Source organism: Choristoneura fumiferana, chromosome Z, assembly GCF_025370935.1.
Source record: "Choristoneura fumiferana chromosome Z, NRCan_CFum_1, whole genome shotgun sequence".
Lineage (NCBI taxonomy): Eukaryota > Metazoa > Arthropoda > Insecta > Lepidoptera > Tortricidae > Choristoneura > Choristoneura fumiferana.
The window spans coordinates 13,426,881-13,447,653 of NC_133472.1; the positions used below are offsets into that span (position 1 = coordinate 13,426,881).

General features: G+C 36.0%; 1 protein-coding gene across 1 annotated transcript in view; it reads right to left on the minus strand.

The window, feature by feature from the left end:
- Positions 1–9,251, minus strand: part of LOC141440914 (uncharacterized) — a 72,084-nt gene extending 62,833 nt beyond the window's left edge. Inside the window, exons 1-4 of the mRNA XM_074105511.1 lie at positions 8,987–9,251; positions 8,452–8,583; positions 2,236–2,384; positions 251–542 (exon numbers count right to left, since the gene is read on the minus strand). Of these exons, the coding sequence (XP_073961612.1) occupies positions 251–542; positions 2,236–2,384; positions 8,452–8,580 (570 nt within the window). The 5' untranslated portion in view covers positions 8,581–8,583; positions 8,987–9,251. The remainder of the gene's footprint in view (positions 1–250; positions 543–2,235; positions 2,385–8,451; positions 8,584–8,986) is intronic.
- Positions 9,252–20,773: the final 11,522 nt, after the last annotated feature.

Here is a 20,773-nt window from a genome sequence, read left to right on the forward strand (position 1 = left end):
CCTTAGAACGAGTCAGCAGGAGTGATAGAAGTATAAATAGTATGGAGGTGAGGTACACGACTATAGGTCCACTCCTGCTGGCTCGTGCTGAGGCACCGATTTCAGACTGGTAAAAAAATATTTTCATGGTTTTTTGTAGTCGGTTATATTTTTTGTTGTAATTTTTTTTTATGAATTTTTTTGTGTACCTATATTCCGTAGGTCTGAAAATGGAATGTAAACTATTTTACAAATTTCTAACATTACTAACAGCGTCAATTTTGCTTTTTATGTCCTTAGCGTTTTTCCGTGGCTGTTGACGGCCAGGCGGTTTGTTGTCGTAGTTGCACTGGTGGACCGGCATCACGATGGATTCCACGGGCAGCCTTACGACGGGTCCGACCGGCGCCTCGGAGTCCCGCGACCACACTTCATTCGACCTGGTCATGACGTCACTGAGCCCGTTACCGCAGAGGAAAGTTGGACAGTCACGGACACCTGATCTCCTATTACTTATAGCCTTTTGTGTGCTGATCGTTTCACTGCGATTTGATGTAACAAAGCTGGAAAATAGAACGTAATATATAATTCTCCTGTACGTGTGTTTGTCACCTAACTCCTCTTAACGGCTGGACCGATTTCCGTTAAATTTTGTGTGTATATTTCAATAAAGGAAGAAAGAAAGAAAGAATAAATTTTTTAGGCGAAATTTGGCACAGCAAAAAACACAATTCAAAATAAGACAACCTTATTACATACTCTTACATACTAAAAAAGAAAGAAAAAGAAAAAGACATTGTGCCGAAAGAAGCAAAAAGAGTTATACTCAGCGTGTTGCCACGGCAAGCCGCGGCTCTGGTTTTCAGTATGACCCAATAGGTTCCTGGATGGTTTGAAAACACAATTGGACCCGGTAGGTGGCGCGCTGCTGTTGGTATGTTATCATATTTAATGTAGTAATGCTTTTCCGGGCATTACAATACTACGTCTGCCAGGTCCGCTAGTAGGTATAACATAATTATTTATTAATTTTCGTTCTCACTGATAAAGGAAATCGTTTATGTGACTAACGTGCCTACAAAAGATCTACTACAACGCCTACGATGGCTCTTTTTCTTCGGATAGGTTTTGGTTCAAGTTTTTACAGGTTAGTTTTCGATTGAATGAATTAGTCCACAATTTGTGTGTTTATTATGTTTTTGTTATTTTAAATGTATTTTTTAAATATGGCAATAATGTCTTTTTATTTTATTTATTTATTTTTAATCTGAGAATGGTCTTTTTTAATTACCTACTCAAAAATATCATTAATATAGTGGAAATTGTGCTGATTGCTGATTGATAATGATTGCAAAATGTAACTGGTAGAAAATTAAACTACAACTGTAGTTTGATAATAGCAATAGGTACGGCAGTGCCCCCAGCAAGTCGAGCAAATAAAACAAAGCCACGGCCGTACCATACTTTTCTCGAAGCCATTAAGGGAATTTTCAACCTCTTGTGATTTTGTTATGGATATTTTTTACCAAATTCTTATGGTAAATAATCATCGAGTAAAGTAAGGTATTTCTCTTTGGAATCCATATACTAATATTATAAATGCGAAACTGTATGTGTTTGTGTGTTTGTATGTTTGTGTGTATGTTTTTCCGTCTTTAACGTCGAAACGGAGCGATGGATTGACGGGATTTTTGACATAGGGATAGTTTATGGGCCAGAGAGTGACATAGGTTACTTTATATCCCGGAAAAATGCACCGTTTTCGAGGGAACAGCGCGCGATAACCGAATTCCACGCGGACAAAGCCGCGGGCAAAAGCTTGTACATAATAAATATTCGTCCTTTGACCCGCATCAATTTTTAAATGCAACCGCCAATTAAACCTTATCAGCGTAGTAATGACTTTCAGCACCACTGCCCCAGCACGTGCTAAGGCCGCTTAATAGGTAGATCAAGATCAGTATTTGACCTTGGTGTTCACCAATGCACATTAAAAAAACGATAATTCTGTTATAACCAATTAACAATTATTGACACAACAAAAAGTAATAATGAAAAAAGATAAGTAATAAAATGTACAAAAACATACATAACTTGACACTTCTTCCATATTGCTAAAAAAATTTGTCACAAAAATTACCTCCTAGTACATTCACGCCATCTAGTGGAAACTTGTGCAACTTTCAACCCACTATTTGAAACGTAGAAAGCTACGGCTAACGCCCTACGCCTGTCGCAAGGCGTTCCGTTCCTCACCTGTAGAGGCTGTCGGCGCCGCGGTGGCCTAGGTTCTGCCAGGCGAGGAGCGCGCAGGCCAGATGGCGCTCGTGAGGGTACCGGGATAACATGGAGTTGACGTCGCTAGAGGACTCCTCCAGCCGATCCTGAACCAACTTCATTGCAGCCTGCGTACAGTCGAACAAACTGATTGATGTACCAGGGAGGAACTTTTTAATAATCATTTGCACTATGATTTCCTTGAGAAATTTATGGGATGTCAACATGACATTAGTAGCCCATAGGTTCCACCCCGGTACAGTCGCCGTCAGATATTTCGGAGCGTCCAAGTGGTCAAAAATATCGATACACGAACTCTAGGTAATGCCTTAATAATAGAGTGCATGCGCCGATATATTTGACCAACTTGGCCGCTCCGAAATATCTGATCGACTGAAAAATAAAGCAAATTATTAAGCATTAAAGTTTATCCGGTAATTATAAAAGCTGGAGACACACGTCAAACCGGCATGGGACTTGCTTGATGGGTAGCAACTTTAATTAAGATACCTAAGTAAAGTCCGCGCACGAGCTCAAGGGAATCGAGGGCTGAGTTTATCTCTAGGTACAGTCAACGTCATAAATAAGTGATCACTTTTGTACCTTGTCACTTTAACGTCATGTTTGAAAAGCCATACGAAATTTGCAACGACTGAAAGCGACAAGGTACAGAACTGATCACTTATTTATGACGTTGACTGTACATGTAAAATTTACACTCGCTCATTTCAATAACACAAACACCGTAAATGTTTGATAAAACAAAACAAGCCCAGCTCCCAATCCTTGAAAATCGTGTGAAATTATGATAATGTACAATAGGAAGTGCGTGAAAATCAAACGCAAAGATTCCGTTAAGTACATTCATAGATAAATCCATAGTTACAGGTGAAGCTAGTAATAGGCTTGTTACTAAAAGGTCGTCGAGGTACTTTTAAGTAAATTGATTGTTCCTAATTTTAAAAAGACGGACTGTAAATAAAATTAATAATCGCATGTTAATAAATATAACGCATTTTTCACGTTATTTTAATACGTATTAACCTGTTGAAGAATAAAACAATAAGATTTTGCATTACTTACACTGCACCAACCCACGCTAAAATGTGGTATAGTAGGTAGATATCCTACTAATATTATAAATTTTAATGTGAAAGTTTGTGAGTGAGTGAGTGAGTATGTTTGTCACTTCTTCACGCTGAAACGGCTGGACGGATTTAGATGAAATTTGGCTTAAAGTTAGTTTATAACCTGGATTAAAACAAAGAATATTTTGTATCCCGATATTCCCACGGGATAGGGATAAAATCTTGAAAGAACAACCGCTGGGCTTAGAGTCATGAAATTTGGTATATAGGTTGTTGGACGTCTGGAATAACACATAGGCTATTTTTTACCCCGATATTCCCACGGGATAGAGATAAAATCTTGATATAATAACCGCTGAGCTTAGAGTCATGAAATTTGGTATACATGTAGGTAGCTGGATGTCTAGAAAAACACATAGACGACTTTTTGACCCGATATTCTCACGGGATACCTAGGGATAAAATGTCGAAATAACAACCGCTGGGCTTAGAGGCATGAAATTTTGTATGTAGGTAGCCGGACGTCTGGAATAACACATACGCTACTTTTTATCCCGATATTACCACGGGATCGTTTTGTAACTAAGGGATCCCATACATCCCTGTATCACCCGAGTTAGACACTACTTTCATTTCGACTGTGAGGAAAGTAAAATACTACAAAAAAAACCGGCCAAGAGCGTGTGGGACATGCCCGAAATAGATTTTAGAGGGGGGGGGGCGCTGGAATTTAATGAAAATGTGCACTTTAAAGTTGAATATTTCGCAAACATATCACCCAAGCAACCCCCTAATGGTTTTAAAAGACCTTTCCAACGATACCCCACACTATAGGGTTGGTTGAGAAAAAAAACACTCCCAATTTACGTCTATAGGAGGTACCCTAAAAAAATTTTTTATTTAATTTTTAATTTTGTCAGCATAGTTTACATATATATCCGTGCAAAATTACAGCTTTCTAGCATTGATAGTCCCTAAGCAAAGCCGCGGACGGACAGACAGACAGACATGGCGAAACTATAAGGGTTCCGTTTTTGCCATTTTGGCTCCGGAACCCGAAAAATGAGAATTATAATAAATTGGATTTACTTAAGTATATCCAGCCTCCAACGGTACCTTTTCGACCTAGACACTTGCCACGGCCGACTATTAAAAAAATCGAGTTGGTCACGACCAAGGAGCTTATATACAAAACTGGAGGTTGAACGCCGAACGAAGAAGTTTGACCTTTATTACTTATTTATATATTCCATCTCTTTCTTTCACATTTCACGAATGACTTCCATCTCTTTCTTAACCTATTAAAGAAAAAGATAGAATATGTTCGTGACGTACCTAATAAAGATAAAATTTCTTGTTTCAAACGGATGTTCGGCGTTCAACCTTCAGTGTTGTATATATCTTGATCACGACGTGCATCTAGGCCAGGCCGAAACGTGAAAAAAAAGTGTCATTGACGTAACTAAATTATCTTCGACTCCGTGGCTAACCGAAAATTAAAAAAAAAACCATGAAAATTAAACTTTCCGAACAGGAGAGATGAAAAAATATTGATACATCACTTATTTGGTAGGTATTTTTCGTGTTTGGAAAATCGCGTTTGTGGCCTTTAGCGTTTATTAGCTTACTGTGGTTTTGGTCATATGTATAGTATTAGAAAATTAAAATTAAAATTGGCGCATTCACTCTATTTATTCAATCTGATGATCAGACTGGTATCCTTTTGGTACAGTCAGCCTCAAAAGTAGGTGTTGTCTTAATATTATGACGTTACCTAGATAATTACCTATGTAAGTACAGTGTACGGTTGTAAAGCGACAATGTATGTACAGAAGATGCTGGCTAGTGGCTATACCACATTCAGCCACAAATTAGGCTTTTGGATCACAACAAGACAGTGAAAATGTTTTGTACTTAGTGTAACCGAAACTCCTGATTAATATCATAAGCAAATAAAAGCTTTCACGTCTGCAGCCAAAATTGCTACTACTAAAATACGAATGCGCTTCAACTGCGAGATCGAAGACCTGCAGTAAATTCTAGCGATTATCCGTTGCAATTTGCAATGATTATCAAGTAAAGTTGAAGCAAAATGGCACCTCATTGAAATACAAGTGTAAACACTTAAAAATACCTGCCTAGCTTTTATAAATACTTTATTAATTGCGTGTGAGCCCTTCATAATATTTATAAAAATATTAATTTTATACTAGACTGCCATCAAAATACTTAAATCTTATATAATATACATATATAAAATTCAAAGTCCTGACTGACTGACTGACTGATTGATATATCAACGCACAGCCCACACCGCTAAACGCTTAAATTTTGACATACATATACCTTAAATGACATAGAGCGGTACATTAAGAAGGGATTTTTCAACATTTCCACGGGATAGGGAATAAATGGAATTTATATTTTCGCTTCAAAGTGGCTCTAACTCCGTAATAATACATAATAGAGACTTCAAATTTGGCAAGCAGGTAGATAATATAAAAAACTATATCAAAAATTTTCCGAAGATCCCACGGGATAAAACAAATAAAGAGTATTTTATATACCAACCGAATCAGAAAACGCACAAGTTAAACTAATAAAACTAGGGACTGGAGATTTGGCAAACCGATGTAAATATATATATATTTTTTTTTATTCGACTGGATGGCAAACGAGCAAGTGGATATGGTAGTAATACAATAATTAAGCAGTGACATCGTGCTCATCCTGGCCAGGATTATCTTCGTAGAAGGGGACAAAAGTTGATGGCAAACACAAAATACTTTATATGATTGCTAAATTTTAATGACAATGTGTTTATATGATATGCATCACCTGATGCTACAGTCACGGTCGTCTGCTGATGACGGAACTCCTCAAGGGCTGATAGCACAAATACGAAATTTTACATATACGTTGAACGCACTGACACAATTGCTATGCTCGCCCGCGACCTTTATGTGTTTATGCAGTTCCTCCATCTCCATACTGTAAGAACACACAGAAATCCATCTATCACCACCGCCACATTACACTGGCGCGTTTCGAACACAACCAGAGCTCATCTTCAGAGCGATACAACCGTTCAGCATGCTACAGTACGTGTGGAGGTGGTGGAACTACATGAAGACACATTTCTTGCATAAACGTATCATAAGGTCGCGGGTAAGCAAACTAATTGTTTTAGTTCATTGATATAGACCTACTCGTATGCAAAGTAACGCCTGATTCAATCAATTATGTATTTACGTTCAGTTTTGATGTACCCATTACTTGAAAGACTAAAATATAAATACTCGTACCTATAGCTAAAGATATGAAAACAAAGTTTTCAAAAACAAGCTATAACTTAAATATGCTCTTAAAAAAACGAAAACAAACATTTAATAATGATTGGTATTTTGGAGTCTTTTTGTATTTTCAACTCCAAATTTGTTACTTTTACGGTTATGCTGAGGACCTGGGTTCGATTCCCAGCGCTGGTCTCTTTTTCTGGTTTTTCTGTGCATCCATGTCTCAGTTTGTATTTTCGAAACATTAAATACGAGGGCATTACGCCAAACAAATCAACTCATTACGTAACACAATTTATTTATAATTACCTAACCCTACCTGAACAGTACTGACTGTAGTAGTGCAGTAGTGACTGGCCAGCCAATAACTGACAGACAACGCATAGTCAAAACAACTGGTGCAAGGGCTTGAACTTTGGCATAGATGGACCTAAAATAATACAGAAGTGCACTAGGGAAAGATTTTTCTAGAAAATCCCATGGAATAGGAAAATATCTCAACTTTGTTTGTTTCTTTGTTTGTTGGGCCCGGCTCGCACCTCTGAGTTTTTCGAAATTCACATGCGGAATTACATTTGAAATTTACCACGAGCTTTGCGGTGAAGGAAAACATCGTGAGGAAATCTGCACAAACTTGCGAAGCAATTCAATGGTGCGTGTGAAGTTCCTAATCCGCACTGGGCCCGCGTGGGAACTATGGCCCAAGCCCTCTTGTTCTGAGAGGAGGCCTGTGCCCAGCAGTGGGACCGTATATAGGCTGGGATGACGATGATGAATTTCAGAGCAAAATTTCAAAATTATTTCAATAATACAACAATGAGTAAATAATTCATATTCCGTAAGTAACTTACATATTAAGTAAGGGAACTTTACAATTTCTCGGGATACTCGTATAATCCTAAATCGTGTATGATGTCGCGGGCAAAAGAAACGCGTAGTATAACGTTTTCTAAAATTCCACCCCTGAATCAGCAAAACAGGGTTTCACAGTCGGTACGAATTAATGTAGGTAATTACGAATGTAGGTTGATTTTTGAATTCCATAATTTCCACCATCTATCTATTTGTCTGTATGTATTTTCATGTAATCCTCCGAAAGATCAATCACGACACGAAAAAAGAATCGCAGAAAGTTAATGTATGTAACACCAAATTTAACGCGAGCGAAGCGGCGGGCACCAGCACTATATATAGAGGGGCTGGGTGGGGGCCAAAAGTAAATAGTATATTTGGCGTTAGCCTGATATACTGCCGTGTATGTTAATAACAATAGAACCTTCCTTGCAGACTACAGTAGACAATACTGACTTGTTTACATACCTACCATAGACATATTTTATATGGACCCTTGTAGTACTGAGTTATTTACTTGTTATGCCTACAATACATCATGGGGCCATGAATTAGTATTATCAATAAACAATAACAGTTTACCGTGGTATAGACTAAGTAAGTGCTTTACCATTTTTTATGACAATTCATAAACCAAAACAAAAGTCTGGCTATTGCATTGAATTGTAGGTACCCATGTAAAAAATAATAAGTATTACATGTTTTAAGACATACGTATCCACAACTGACAGGTGGGTGGTAAAGGTGTTTCACGGTTCGACTGAAACCTCAACTGAACCTTTGTCACTAAAAATCGACTTTCATTCAATTGAGCACTTCGAATATTATTTAATACAATATGTCCAATTAGCTCTTGGTCCTGGGGAAACTAATGTAAAATTACTTTAGAAAGGTTATGTATTTAAATATGGTAAAAACTAGAACTATGTACAGTTAAAGCGAAATAATTACTTAATTACCCTTAGATCAATATTTGGGTTTTTTTCCAGGGCCTTGGAAACGTTCCAACTAATTAAAGACCTCATGGACGTCTTCTTCGCCGGTGTTTTCCCACATTCTTTACTTCCCTGGCTATCTTCTTCGGTCATTTTCTACAAAAAAAATATATATCGTACACTGCCGGTAATATTGGAGTACCCCAATAGTGCTCTTAACAACAGTGTCGTAAGGTTGATCCTGGTTTAACTTGTTAATGTCGTGAATTTGACACTACTAAACATTAAACTATACAAATTAAAACAAGACCATTGGCCATATTGGCGCAAGTGTTCAAATAATTTTGAGCATGAAGTTTGCTATAATTGATAATGATGGTGGCTGTACCTATAATTTAACGGATTCCTAATGCATTTAAAGATAACAATTTAAAGGAATTAAATAAAAGCTCTAATTATATCTCAATTACGTAAAAAAATTATTTAATAAGCGAATACATACATAGGGATAAACGAGTTACAGGTACGTCTTGCTGCAGCAAAATTATAAATCGCTCACCTGTGATTATCTGCGTTATGTGTTCTGCTCGTGTTATTGTGATTTGATTGCCTGCTCGCATTGGGTTCATGTATTTTTTAATTACTTAAACGTCACTTGTAGAAGGGCATCAGGTAGCTCACAGCATCGGCAATTTGTCCCGCATGCGTTGCAACGGGTTAGTGAAGGGTCTTTTTTATATTAAAGATGGTGTTATCATATTTTTATCAACCAAAATTTTTAAAACATTTTCTTGCAATAGGTCTCTTCTGTCAGAGCCCACCGTCTGATTGATATTTGACGCTTGTCAAAATATTTGGTAATTCCAGCCTTTATTCGTCTTTTACATTTAAACTTCTTAATAATTTAATGCAAATACGGCGCGTCCCCTGGCGCTTCTTAGTTGAAGACGCGTTGAAAATAAATGCAGTGCAATTAAAGTCGATTCATCATTGTGAAAGTATGTGCGGTCAGCAGCTACATACTTGGTGATACGAAGATAAAAAGCAAAAGAGAAGGGTCGATACACCCCGGCCGCCGGCGGCGCGGGCGCCGGCGCCGCCAGCCGGTTCCCACCGCTAACGGTTCGAGCCTTCCAAGTATAGCCAGCATTAGCTCCGATGTTGAGACTATTTTTAGACCGAACTCCGTGTCAACACTTGCACGGGCGACGTGAGCGTCCCACCCCGCTCCGCGTCCCCGATCCGGCGACTACGGATCAAAGGATTATCATTATCTTTCTGGTTTATATATTACAGTCAATTTGTACCTTAGATGCATTAGATGCGAGATTTACTAAATTGCTATAGATGCATAACACGATTAACTTTGATTATCTATTTGAATAGTTCTTAATAAAATTATATACTGAGCGACAAAAAATCTGGCCCCCAAATGTATGCAGAATCGGTAATTTTGTATGAAGGGTGGGCCAAATTTTGTGCCGCTGAGTATACCAATACCTACCACGAACAGCACGTCATGTGAACACTCCTGAAAAAGCATTCTTGCGTAGCTAGTTGTTTTTGTGAGTTTTGTGAAGCAAAAAGTAAATGCCTCAGAATAAGTTTCGGATAAAAAAAACATTTTAATACAAATGATATTTTTCGGCTGACTGTATTTGCATTGTCATCCAATTTTGATAATCATATCACATTGGTACTCGTCATGTATGTAATTTTCATTAGCAAGATTTTTACCGAAATCAACAATCAAATTCTGCAAGTTAAGAGTAAATAATAATGTAGTATAATAGCCTGTTAGTAATTTTTGATCGTTTTATATTTGGGACAATCCTTTCCGATCACTCAGCTCTAACTAAGTAAAAGTGAATTTTAATAGCACAAAATAAAAAAATGCGCAGTAAAATGAATTACGCGAACACCTTTGTATTTGCTGACTTAATAATATAGATAAGAATGCTCTATTAAAACTTGAGGCTGTGTTTTATTTCTTTGTCTACATGAATTCATCATTATTCATCAAGTTTAGTGTCATATTGCAGCATTTAGTAATTAACTTCGCATGTTTGTAAAAAAGTAGGAAAGACGATATGTTATAGATCTATATGATATGGCTGGACGTCAAACTGCGAATCTACTTACGCTTGTACTTTCGCCGAAACTCTTCACCCACCAATACTTTAGACAACTGACACTGATAAAATTGACCTATTAACCTAAATAAGCAAAGCTTATGTTGTGGGTACTAGACAACTAACAGGTAAACCTCCGTTAAGCATTTAGACAGAAAGGTATTTTTACACTTAAGAACATATTGATCACCCAAGTATGGAGTAGAGAGAGATGAAACACAGGGGATACATTTTAAAGGAAACTTTAAAACTATTTAGACGACCAGATGGCCTAGTGGTTAGAGAACCTGACTGCGAAGCTTGAGGTCCCGGGTTCGATTCCCGTGTCGGGGCAGATATTTGTATGAAAAATACGAATGTTTGTTCTCGGGTCTTGGGTGTTTACTATGTATTTAAGTATGTATCTATCTATATAATTATATTTATCCGTTGCTTAGTACCCATAACACAAGCTTTGCTAAGCTTACTTTAGGACTAGGTCAATTGGTGTGAATTGTCCCGTGATATTTATTTATTTATTTATTTATAAGGACAGTAAAATCTTTCACTAATATTTTTACCGGATCAGGAAAATCAAATCAACGTCACTTTAACGTAAGACTTCTAACGTAACAACCTAACTTTCCCCATAAGAGTTTGTCATCCTTCCCTCTACTCTAACAATCCATACAAAGAAGACTCGAGATGAGAGTAAACATTCGTATTTTTCATACGAATATCTACTCTGGCCTCAAGCTTTGTAAGTACCTAGTCAAGTTCTCTAACCACTATCCTATCCGGTTGTATAATTAAAAAATAATTAATTATATTCTGTATAACATTTTAGCACATCTCTATTAAGCCCCTTGTGAAACTCTCTGTAACGTGTCTCAGACACAACAAGATACAAGTTTTGGTGACTAGGTACAGTCAAGAGTAATAATAATTACATATTATCTATTCAAACTCGAAAAATAAAATTAAAATATGAAAAGAAAAGTCAAGGTCTAATTTTTCAGTACAACTTTAAACCTCTAACTATAAGGTATACATATAATTGCACCTGCTTAATTATTGTACGCTATTGCGGTGTAGCATATATAGATATTTATGAACTAAAGAAAACCAAATTTTGGTGTAGAGATAGTTCTTTGGGACTTTAGAAAAGGACAGATATTTTAAGATCGGGTAGTCCCCACAATACAGCGATAACCTGTACAGACAAAGCCACGGTAAGAGATACGTTTTTTTACATTAGCGTTTTTTGGTTATACGCAAAAGTAAAGTTTTATTAAAGAGAACATGTTGTCCATTTGCGTAGGTAATGAAATGTAGAGCCTAACTATACGTAACGTACCTAGGTACCATCAGGCAAATATGTGGTCTACCACCCTAAAGTTGATAATCGTTTGCATGCCATAAAACAATAATGCCAATAGACTTGTCTGTCAACTTGAAAGTTTGACTTCAGCTACACATTAATTAGATAGGAAGTTGTTTAAAAATTGATAGGTAAGACCACTCAAATATTTGGCTGATGGTGCGTATATTGCAACCAGAACCACGCTCCGCTCAGTTAGCACGTGAAATTAACATAGTAAAAGAGAACAAGTAGACTCACTACGAACAAAAGTACATCACGTGGCTTGAATGTGGGCGCGCTGGTTGGCGCTGGTACCACGCACGTGTTATATATACACATATATATATACATAATTAATAATTTTAAGTATTTTGGAATTAAAGTAAATAAATTTATTACAATAATGTTATGTTATAATGGATAATAGATTGTAAGACTATGGTGTCTTTCCGATATTGTTATTAGTCATAAGTTAAGTCATATTATAAATTGAAAATTAATGTTTTATTCTTTGTTGATTTCAGTTAAAATAAGTACGTGTTATATATCATATTTCGTAAAACTTTGTTATTAAGAAGTGGGGGTGAGGATAGTCTATAAAAGCCGCCCGGCACTCAGTACGGGGGTCATTCTCGGGCTGAGAGCCGAGCAGTACGGACCGGCATCTGATAAAGTTAAGTACAGACTTCTACAATTTACCTTAAACCTGTTACATTTTAATATTATTTTATGTTATATTTTAATTTAATTATAATTTTAGTAATTTTAATAAAGCATTATGTTTTAAATAGGCACCTGGTGGTTGTTCTGGTGTTACCTATTAATATTTGCTATGATATGTTGGCCTCATGAAAGTGTTATTTTGTTCTCGCATAGTTTGTCGAAAATAAATTGAGTTATCGTAGGTGTGTCGTATTCGTCAATAAACCACCTATATTTAACCCGTAATATGTTGTTTTCATTTTAAGAACAAAATTACCAACATCATTTCAATGCTAAGTTATCTGAGTATTTGAGTATAACAAATGTTATAATTATAGTTTATATCATGTATTTATTGGTCATATGTATACAGTCGCCATCACAATGGCATAGATGTGTCAACCACAGACGTTAGACAATTTTAAGTTAACTTTCGTACTATAATTATTTGCCGGTAGGTAATTAATCTAAATTGACGTTAATTAGGCAGTTAAGTCTCCTAAAGGGTCGAAGTGGACCTACTTGTTCTCTTTTACTATGGTATATATCTGATGCTTGATCGGATCACATGTAAACCAAGTGATAATGATTAAATGAGTTCTCATTTTAAGTACCTACTTTTGCAACCATTTTAAGTATAATTGTTTATTTGAAATTTCAAGGCGTCCCTGGGTTCATAATGTGGCCATAAAGTAAGTTGTTTATCAAACAGGATGCCAAGATTCCGAGCTGTTGACTTCCTTTCATCAATCAATCATATAAGCAGAATCACATGTCCTCTCACATACCAAACCCGTATCATCATGAGTCATGAGTGCAGTTGCACTATGATGGGTGGATGCTTATGAAGCGACTGTTATGGGCTATGGTTCTCTGAGTGGAAACAAAGGTAAAAACGTTAAGAGAGAGAATCCCATCCCATAGGATTTATGGGATAAATGTTGGAATTCTCGTTTGCAAAGTACTCTGTTGCATTGGGATCGTAAAATACGAGCAAAATCGATTGAAATGGCGTATGAAAATTATGACAACGCTTCAATGAATTTTGTTCGCATTTTACGAACACAGGGTCTAAATATCATTTGGTGGTTTATTTGGATATATATATACATCGCAGACAGTGCGTGAACATGAGATGTTGGCAAAAATTGCACTTTTTACTTTTTACCAACTTGCCCGACAGTCAAAGAAGTAGGTTATCAATTTGGTAGAGTCTTGAATATTATAAAATTCGCGTGTCACGATGTTTGTGACCAAACTCCTCCGAAACGGCTTGACCGATTTTTATGTTTTTTTTTATATATATTTGGTAGGTCTGAGAATAGGACGTAAACTATTTTTCATACTTCTACGCGGACGGGGTCGCGGGCAACAGCTAGTATTGATATATTAGAACTCCGTCGTTTATAAACCAATTAGATTTTTTTTGTTGAAAAGGTTATAGGTACTTTAAATGTCACCGACTACGGATTTTTTCAAATATTGTAGGCATAGTACACCTATAAGTAGGTAAGTATAATAGTAATTTGGGAATATTTTATAGTAACAAATATAGTAATTTAATTTTTATTTTAACTATACAAATACAAATAATTTATTTGTCAAACTTAGGTTAAAGTATTTGGTACCTACATTAATCAAGAACTAGTATCATGAATCACTATGCTGTACTCATGGGCATACAAATAATATACTTACACAATGTCATTTAATCGGTGACCAATTTTTCTAAATGAGTAATTGATAGCGGTATTTTTTATTTCGTAATATATACAGTACAGAAATTCTTTTTCACCCTACTAATGTCATTTGTTCCTCGTAGATAACCAAGTTTGATAACTAGTATTCTACTAGGAAAAGTAATTCCTTCTAGCTAACTCGGTTATAAAATGGGATTATTTTTTTCCTCGTACAAAATTTGGTTTTCTACGACGAAGACACATTTCTTCCTAGCTAACTCGGTTATCAAATGGGATTATTTTTCAACCGACTTCAAAAAAGGAGGTAGAAAACTGTTATTTTATTTGGTTTTCTACGACGAATACACTTTTCTTCGTAGCTAACTTGGTTATCAAATGGGATTATTTTTTCCTCGTAGAAAACTACGAAAATAACATACATTGTAAACGTAATCTCTTACTACATCAATTCTGTACTTATTAATTAAATGACAATGAGCTTTTAGATAACTTATGAGTGGCTCAAAATGTTTAATAGAAATTTGCAATGAAAACAACGAAAAGTTAATGGTTAACAATTTTCATTTTCATTTAATCATTGTAAAGTCGTGTACATAGTTAATATAATATAATAAAAGGTGATTTAGTTATTATCAGTCAGTCCATGACGCCCTGTAAGGGCACACAATAACAATAATTAGGTACAAAAAATTAAAGTAGGTACTTATTAAATTATATTATTGCAATGCAAAGAATTTACTAGGTATAATGTGCTAAATTTTAACTCTCATTTACATTTAATTTACATTTAATCAGTTCAGTTCAGCGTTTTAACATTTATCAATTTCATGCCCAAAGTCTGTTTTACTGCTAACGAGTGTGAGGTTGTAATTTCCTTCAAAAAATGTTTAAAAATCATAAGAAATCCACAAATTATTTATAAGAAACAATAAAATATTATTATTTTAATTTTTATTTATACTTTCCTAGGTTATGTCGAAGAGATCGCTCATTCGCGATAAGACTGCATTTTGTTTACTTCTACTCGTAATCTTATTTTACATATTATTGTATTCTGTATTTATCGATATACATATGTATATCGGAAGTCGATAAACGAGAAGTCCCTTCATTAACCCGACCACAGACATTCAATGATGTCAAAACCTAGAACCTATTGCAAAATAATTAATCTGTTCAGTAAATCGATTAATTTATTAATTGAAAGATCAAAGTATTTTGTCTATTTTATTATTTACAATACTTGATAAAAAGGTGACAAAACATTAAGCTTTTCAGATTAGTTCTTCAATTTTTTTTGACTAAAAATTTAATCGACTTCAAAAACCGATCGACCTACTAAAGGTTTGTGGGTCAGAAATTGTTGACTATGGAAACACATAATACTGCACAAAAACAACTAAACCACGGCCTCGGTAACACTACCTAGTAGAATTATCGAAACATAAACTTGTTGCTACCTACCCACTGCCTACTTACTTATTCAACTGATTATAGTTTTGAACTAGATAAAAAAGTTGACGGGATAAAATTTGGGATGCGTTAACATTTATTTATTTATTTATTCATCTCAAATTGTAAATACATGTTCAAGGAAAAAAAATCAGATCAATAAAATTGTGATCGTACTAAGGTCAAAATAACCTGAAAATAGTGATCGTGGCTACCTCTCCCCATCCCCGTAGCTCCCACGCGGGCCTAATGCGGATTGGGAACTTCACACACACATCATTGAAATGCAAAGGTTTGTGCAGGTTTCCTCACCCTGTTTTCCTTCATCGTAAAGCTCGAGGAGAATTTAAAAACCAAGGCTATACTGCGGTGCCGTTTACCTGTTTCACTAAATCGAAAATACCAACTGAAACATAGATGCACAGAAAAACCAGAAAAATAGACCAGCGCTGGGAATCGAACCCAGGTCCTCGGCATTCCTCGCCACGTGCTATACCGCTACACCACCACTGGACAGGAGTACAGACGCGCATTTCTCCTATGCACCACATCTCAGCTTGTTTGTTTCTGGATCAAAGCAAAGTCATCTTGTTTAGTCATAGTCACATAGTTTACTTCTTAATATTCATTTTATTCTTTGGGGTGCTATTTATGACACATGCGATTTTGTTAGACGAGTTGTTCGGACGGATCTAGCGTTGGAATATTTTCGGGTGTCTCATCTATCAACAGAAAAATAAAAGTTATTTGTTATGCAAGGGTGGAAAATTACTGTTTGGCGCGAGAGCTCATATTGAAACCTGCACTAGCGAAGGACTCTAGGATTGAATCACGAATGAAGCGAGTGGTTTAAAAGTAGAATCCTGAGCAGAGCCGAGGGTTTCAAAGGCACGAGATTTTTAAACGACTCACTCACAATTTTCACCTCACTACAGCGAGAAACATAGTAGATGGAAGAAAATAAATTGAACACTCTTATGAGTCAGTTTCTGATTATTCTTGATTTGTTATTCGCTAGCTTACGCCCCCGGCATTGTTTCAATTCGCAGAATTCTTATCCCGTATTTTTTTTTCAAAATACATATATGTTGTTGTCCCCATAAAGAGGAAATTTCTTAGTAAAAGTTCAGCGTTCTAGTTCCAGTGATTAGGTTGGGCGTTTATAGGTAAGTGAGTCAGCCAGGATATTTTACATTTCATTTCATTATTCAAGTAACTAAATATATTTAAAGTTAGAATATTTTAAGAATGGGTATCTAATATTAACGCATTTACATTAATCAAATAATATATCACGATAAACTGCGTTTCAGATTTCTGAACGTGTCATTATGCATTTCTTTCGGTTGCGTTTGAATTTTCATCATACGATATTTATTTTCTTCTTGTTTGTACTGTATTTATTGTAATTAACGACGCATTGAAATAATACCATAGATCTGAAAAAAGAAAGTTCTATTTTTAATAATTAATTGTTCAATAATAATAATAAACTACAGATTATTGAACAGATTTTAATATTATTTGAACTATGTATTACAAACCTTTGTGAACACGTCAGTAGGTACAGTTTGATTAATTCGAGTTAACACTTGACGTCAAAGTTGAAAATTGACTGAAGGCACGCCCATCTGTCAAGTGTTAACTCCAAGTAATCGTACTGTATGTAGTTTATTGCCTTACGGTACGCGTCCACTTAATCCGTTGTCGTACGAACTATGTTCGGACGTCGTCGTCCGAACTCGGCCGATCGAATCAAACGTATGTAAATGAACGAGAGCGCGTTCACTGCTACAACCGCCATCTTCCGTTGACGTCCGAAAACGGCCGATCAACTGCCGAATCCGAACTTGTTTGGATTTGTCGTCAGTATTGTACCGGCTACTGCAAAGTTGTGTGTTTGTTTACTTAAAATAAATTGTTTAATTAGTTAAAATAAAGCGACTCTTTCGAAAAATGACTATGGATATCGAAAAGCTAATTAGTAGTGTCTATAATAGGCAACCATATTTCATTAACCCAGACACGACGACGTCGCCGACGTTGACGTCGACGAATTAAATGACGGTACGAATTTTCTAAAAGATACATTTCTTCTAAATTGTCCATTTTAAAACCGCGTCCTCACTCTTTAAAGCTTTCAGTCAAACTAAAGAAGAGCGGCAACGTCCGATGTCGGAAGCAGTTTACACAGACAAACGTCCGAGACAGTCGTCCGAACAGCTCCGATCCGAAATCGGCCGATAAATCGGTTTTAGTGGACGCGTAGCGTTAGGCCACTTGGTCCGATCGGCTTGTCCGATTGATCGGACGACGAATATTTATATTTTTAACTGTTGGTTCGATTGATCGGATAATGAGGATTTCTCAAAGTCTAATGGTCCTACTAATCGAACTAATTGGATTTTCAATGTTTGTGTCGACCAATCGATCAAACCACGAGACTTTTAAAATTTCTCGTTCTCCGACCACACAAGTTATTTTATTCCTGATTCGATCCTGGTTCGATCGGTAATTGTTTATTTAGTTTCATTTCATTTTTTTACCAAGTACTTCCAAACACCGCCGCGGATCGAGCGAGATCGATGTAGTCGGAGCGGATCCGACCTGGTCGGGTTAGGTTGAACTCGCCCTTCGTTAGGTATTTTTTTTTATTTCATTCACAGAAAACCCTGAACTTACTATCGAGTGATACACTGAACATTATGTCCGATCGGTTATACAGGAAAAAAAACGACCAAATGGCAAATGGGAAATGTGGGGTAGGGTAAGTTAAGGTGCTGGGTACAAAAACGGATATTATGATCAAATTATGTTAAGATATTTTACAGCATTTGGTAGGTTATTTATCGTACTTGAAAATAAAACAACTTCTATGGGTATTTCTTATCAAGTTTTTATAAAATAACAAAAACAAAAAAACCTCTTCTAAGACCCGCTTTACCTGAATAAGGGCCTAATGCGGGTATGTGCCTTGGGCAAAGCAGGTGACACTCAAAAACAATACTTTAAGAAGGAAAGTAACAGTTTCATTAGGTGTTAAATTCTATTTTCACACCTCTGCTTCAGAAAAGTAACTCTTCCTCCCGACGAGAGGGAGCAAAGTGTAACTTTTCTGTTCAAGGCTTTTCTAAGTGTTTTATTGCAAATGTCAATTTTTGAAGTTGATATTTTGTAAAGCCCCGCTATTTTTTATGTCGGTTGTTCTTTAATGATAAAGTTGTATGAGCCACTCGGGAGCATAATTATTTTCATCTTGGGCGTTAACACTTGAATCCCTCATTACGCTCAGGATTCTACGTAAGAATCCCTCGCTACGCTCAGGATTCTATTGTAGGTAGATTCTTAAGGTATCGATTTTGATTGTCGGTCGGGGCAGATGTTTTTATGAATAATACGAATGTGCTTGTTCTCGAGTCATGGGTGTTAAGTATGTACATATCTATCCATTTGAGTATTTTTGAACTATCTGAAAAAATAGCCTGTTTTTTTATATCCGGTGGAAAATCACCATTAGGCTACCTTCCCCTAATCGTCCTAAGTAGTTCGACCTCGGGCTACGAGAACTTTAAAGTTCGATCAATCGAACCAACAGTAAAAAAAAAATATTCGTCGTCCGATCAATCGGACAAGCCGATCGAACCAAGTGGGGAAAAAGCGTTGATCCTCGCGGATTTCGAAGGAGAAACGAAGCCTTTTTGAACTAGTGAGGTGGAATAGTTATTTTCTCAAACATGCTATGTAATGTTTATGTTGTGTTCCTTAAACGTCAAAATCCACGATATAGGCCACACATTAGGTTACGTTAGGTATTATACACGACCTGAAATTAAGAATCTGAATTTCTATGGTTCAATTATTACTTACTGAATAAATTCACAGGAGTATGAATATTCTACCTATACGTAAATATATAAATATTGCCGACGTGTTTTACGTCAAATTACAATTAAATTTGCATAACAAAATATTAATGTAGCTGATTAAATGGACCACAGTTCGCGTATAATGGCCCTAAAAGCGTCATCTCGAACAGCACACTCAAAAAAAAGTTTGGCAGGAAAATTGACAAGTGTCATTTTCTTTTTTTTTTATTGACTGGACTTAGGCTTTAAGTTTTGCCTAAGTTTTGCCTTTAGCCATTTTGCAAGTAAGTTTCATTGTGATTTTCAAACGTTTCGCTTAGAAACGTGATCTGTGATTTTTTTTATTTTAGCAGTCCGTTATATCTACATGTTTTATAGCAATTTGATTTTTTTAGGATTATTATAACGTTTTAAAAATCCATGTTATAATGAAATGAACACCTATATATATAGATGGTAGTTATAATTTAACTCTAGTAGTAGTAGTAGAGTTTTTATTTATTTCAGTGAATGTTTGAGAAAAGGACTATACAAGCCTCAGCCTCGTATACCTATCCTTCTATTACTATGCAAGGCTGGAAAGCGACTGTTTGGCACGATTACTTATATTCTTAGATGAATGATTGGTCTCGCGCGCTAGCTCGACTAGATACCGCGCTACCTAAAAACAAAAGGTTCGTGAATGCGGCAACGCCGGCAACTAAATATTGTTGTGTGCGTAAGAACGGAGTAAGACAATTTGCAAGGATGCTAGTGTGCGTGACGAATTGTGTTGCCAGCTTCTCCACTGTTACCCGAATTATTGGGAAAATAAATTATTCTGTGGTCAATTAAGTTACTGGTTACAAAATGTATCTTGGGAAATACTTAGAAATTAAGAAGTAATTAAGAGTGAATGTATTAATATGTTTGTGTATAGGTTAGGCGTAGGTTTCTTCTTTAAAAAAATGGTAGGTATGATGTAGGTATATCAATGATCAGGCCTCACTTTTAATTAAAAAAAATATATATTTAAGGACATTCAAACAACAAATTTACAAATTAATACTAAAAATTCATGGACTGAGTCACCAACTAAGAAGTTTTGCGTACTTAAGATAACACGTTGCACCTATAGTTAAACCTAATATAATGTACAGGTTAATTAAGACT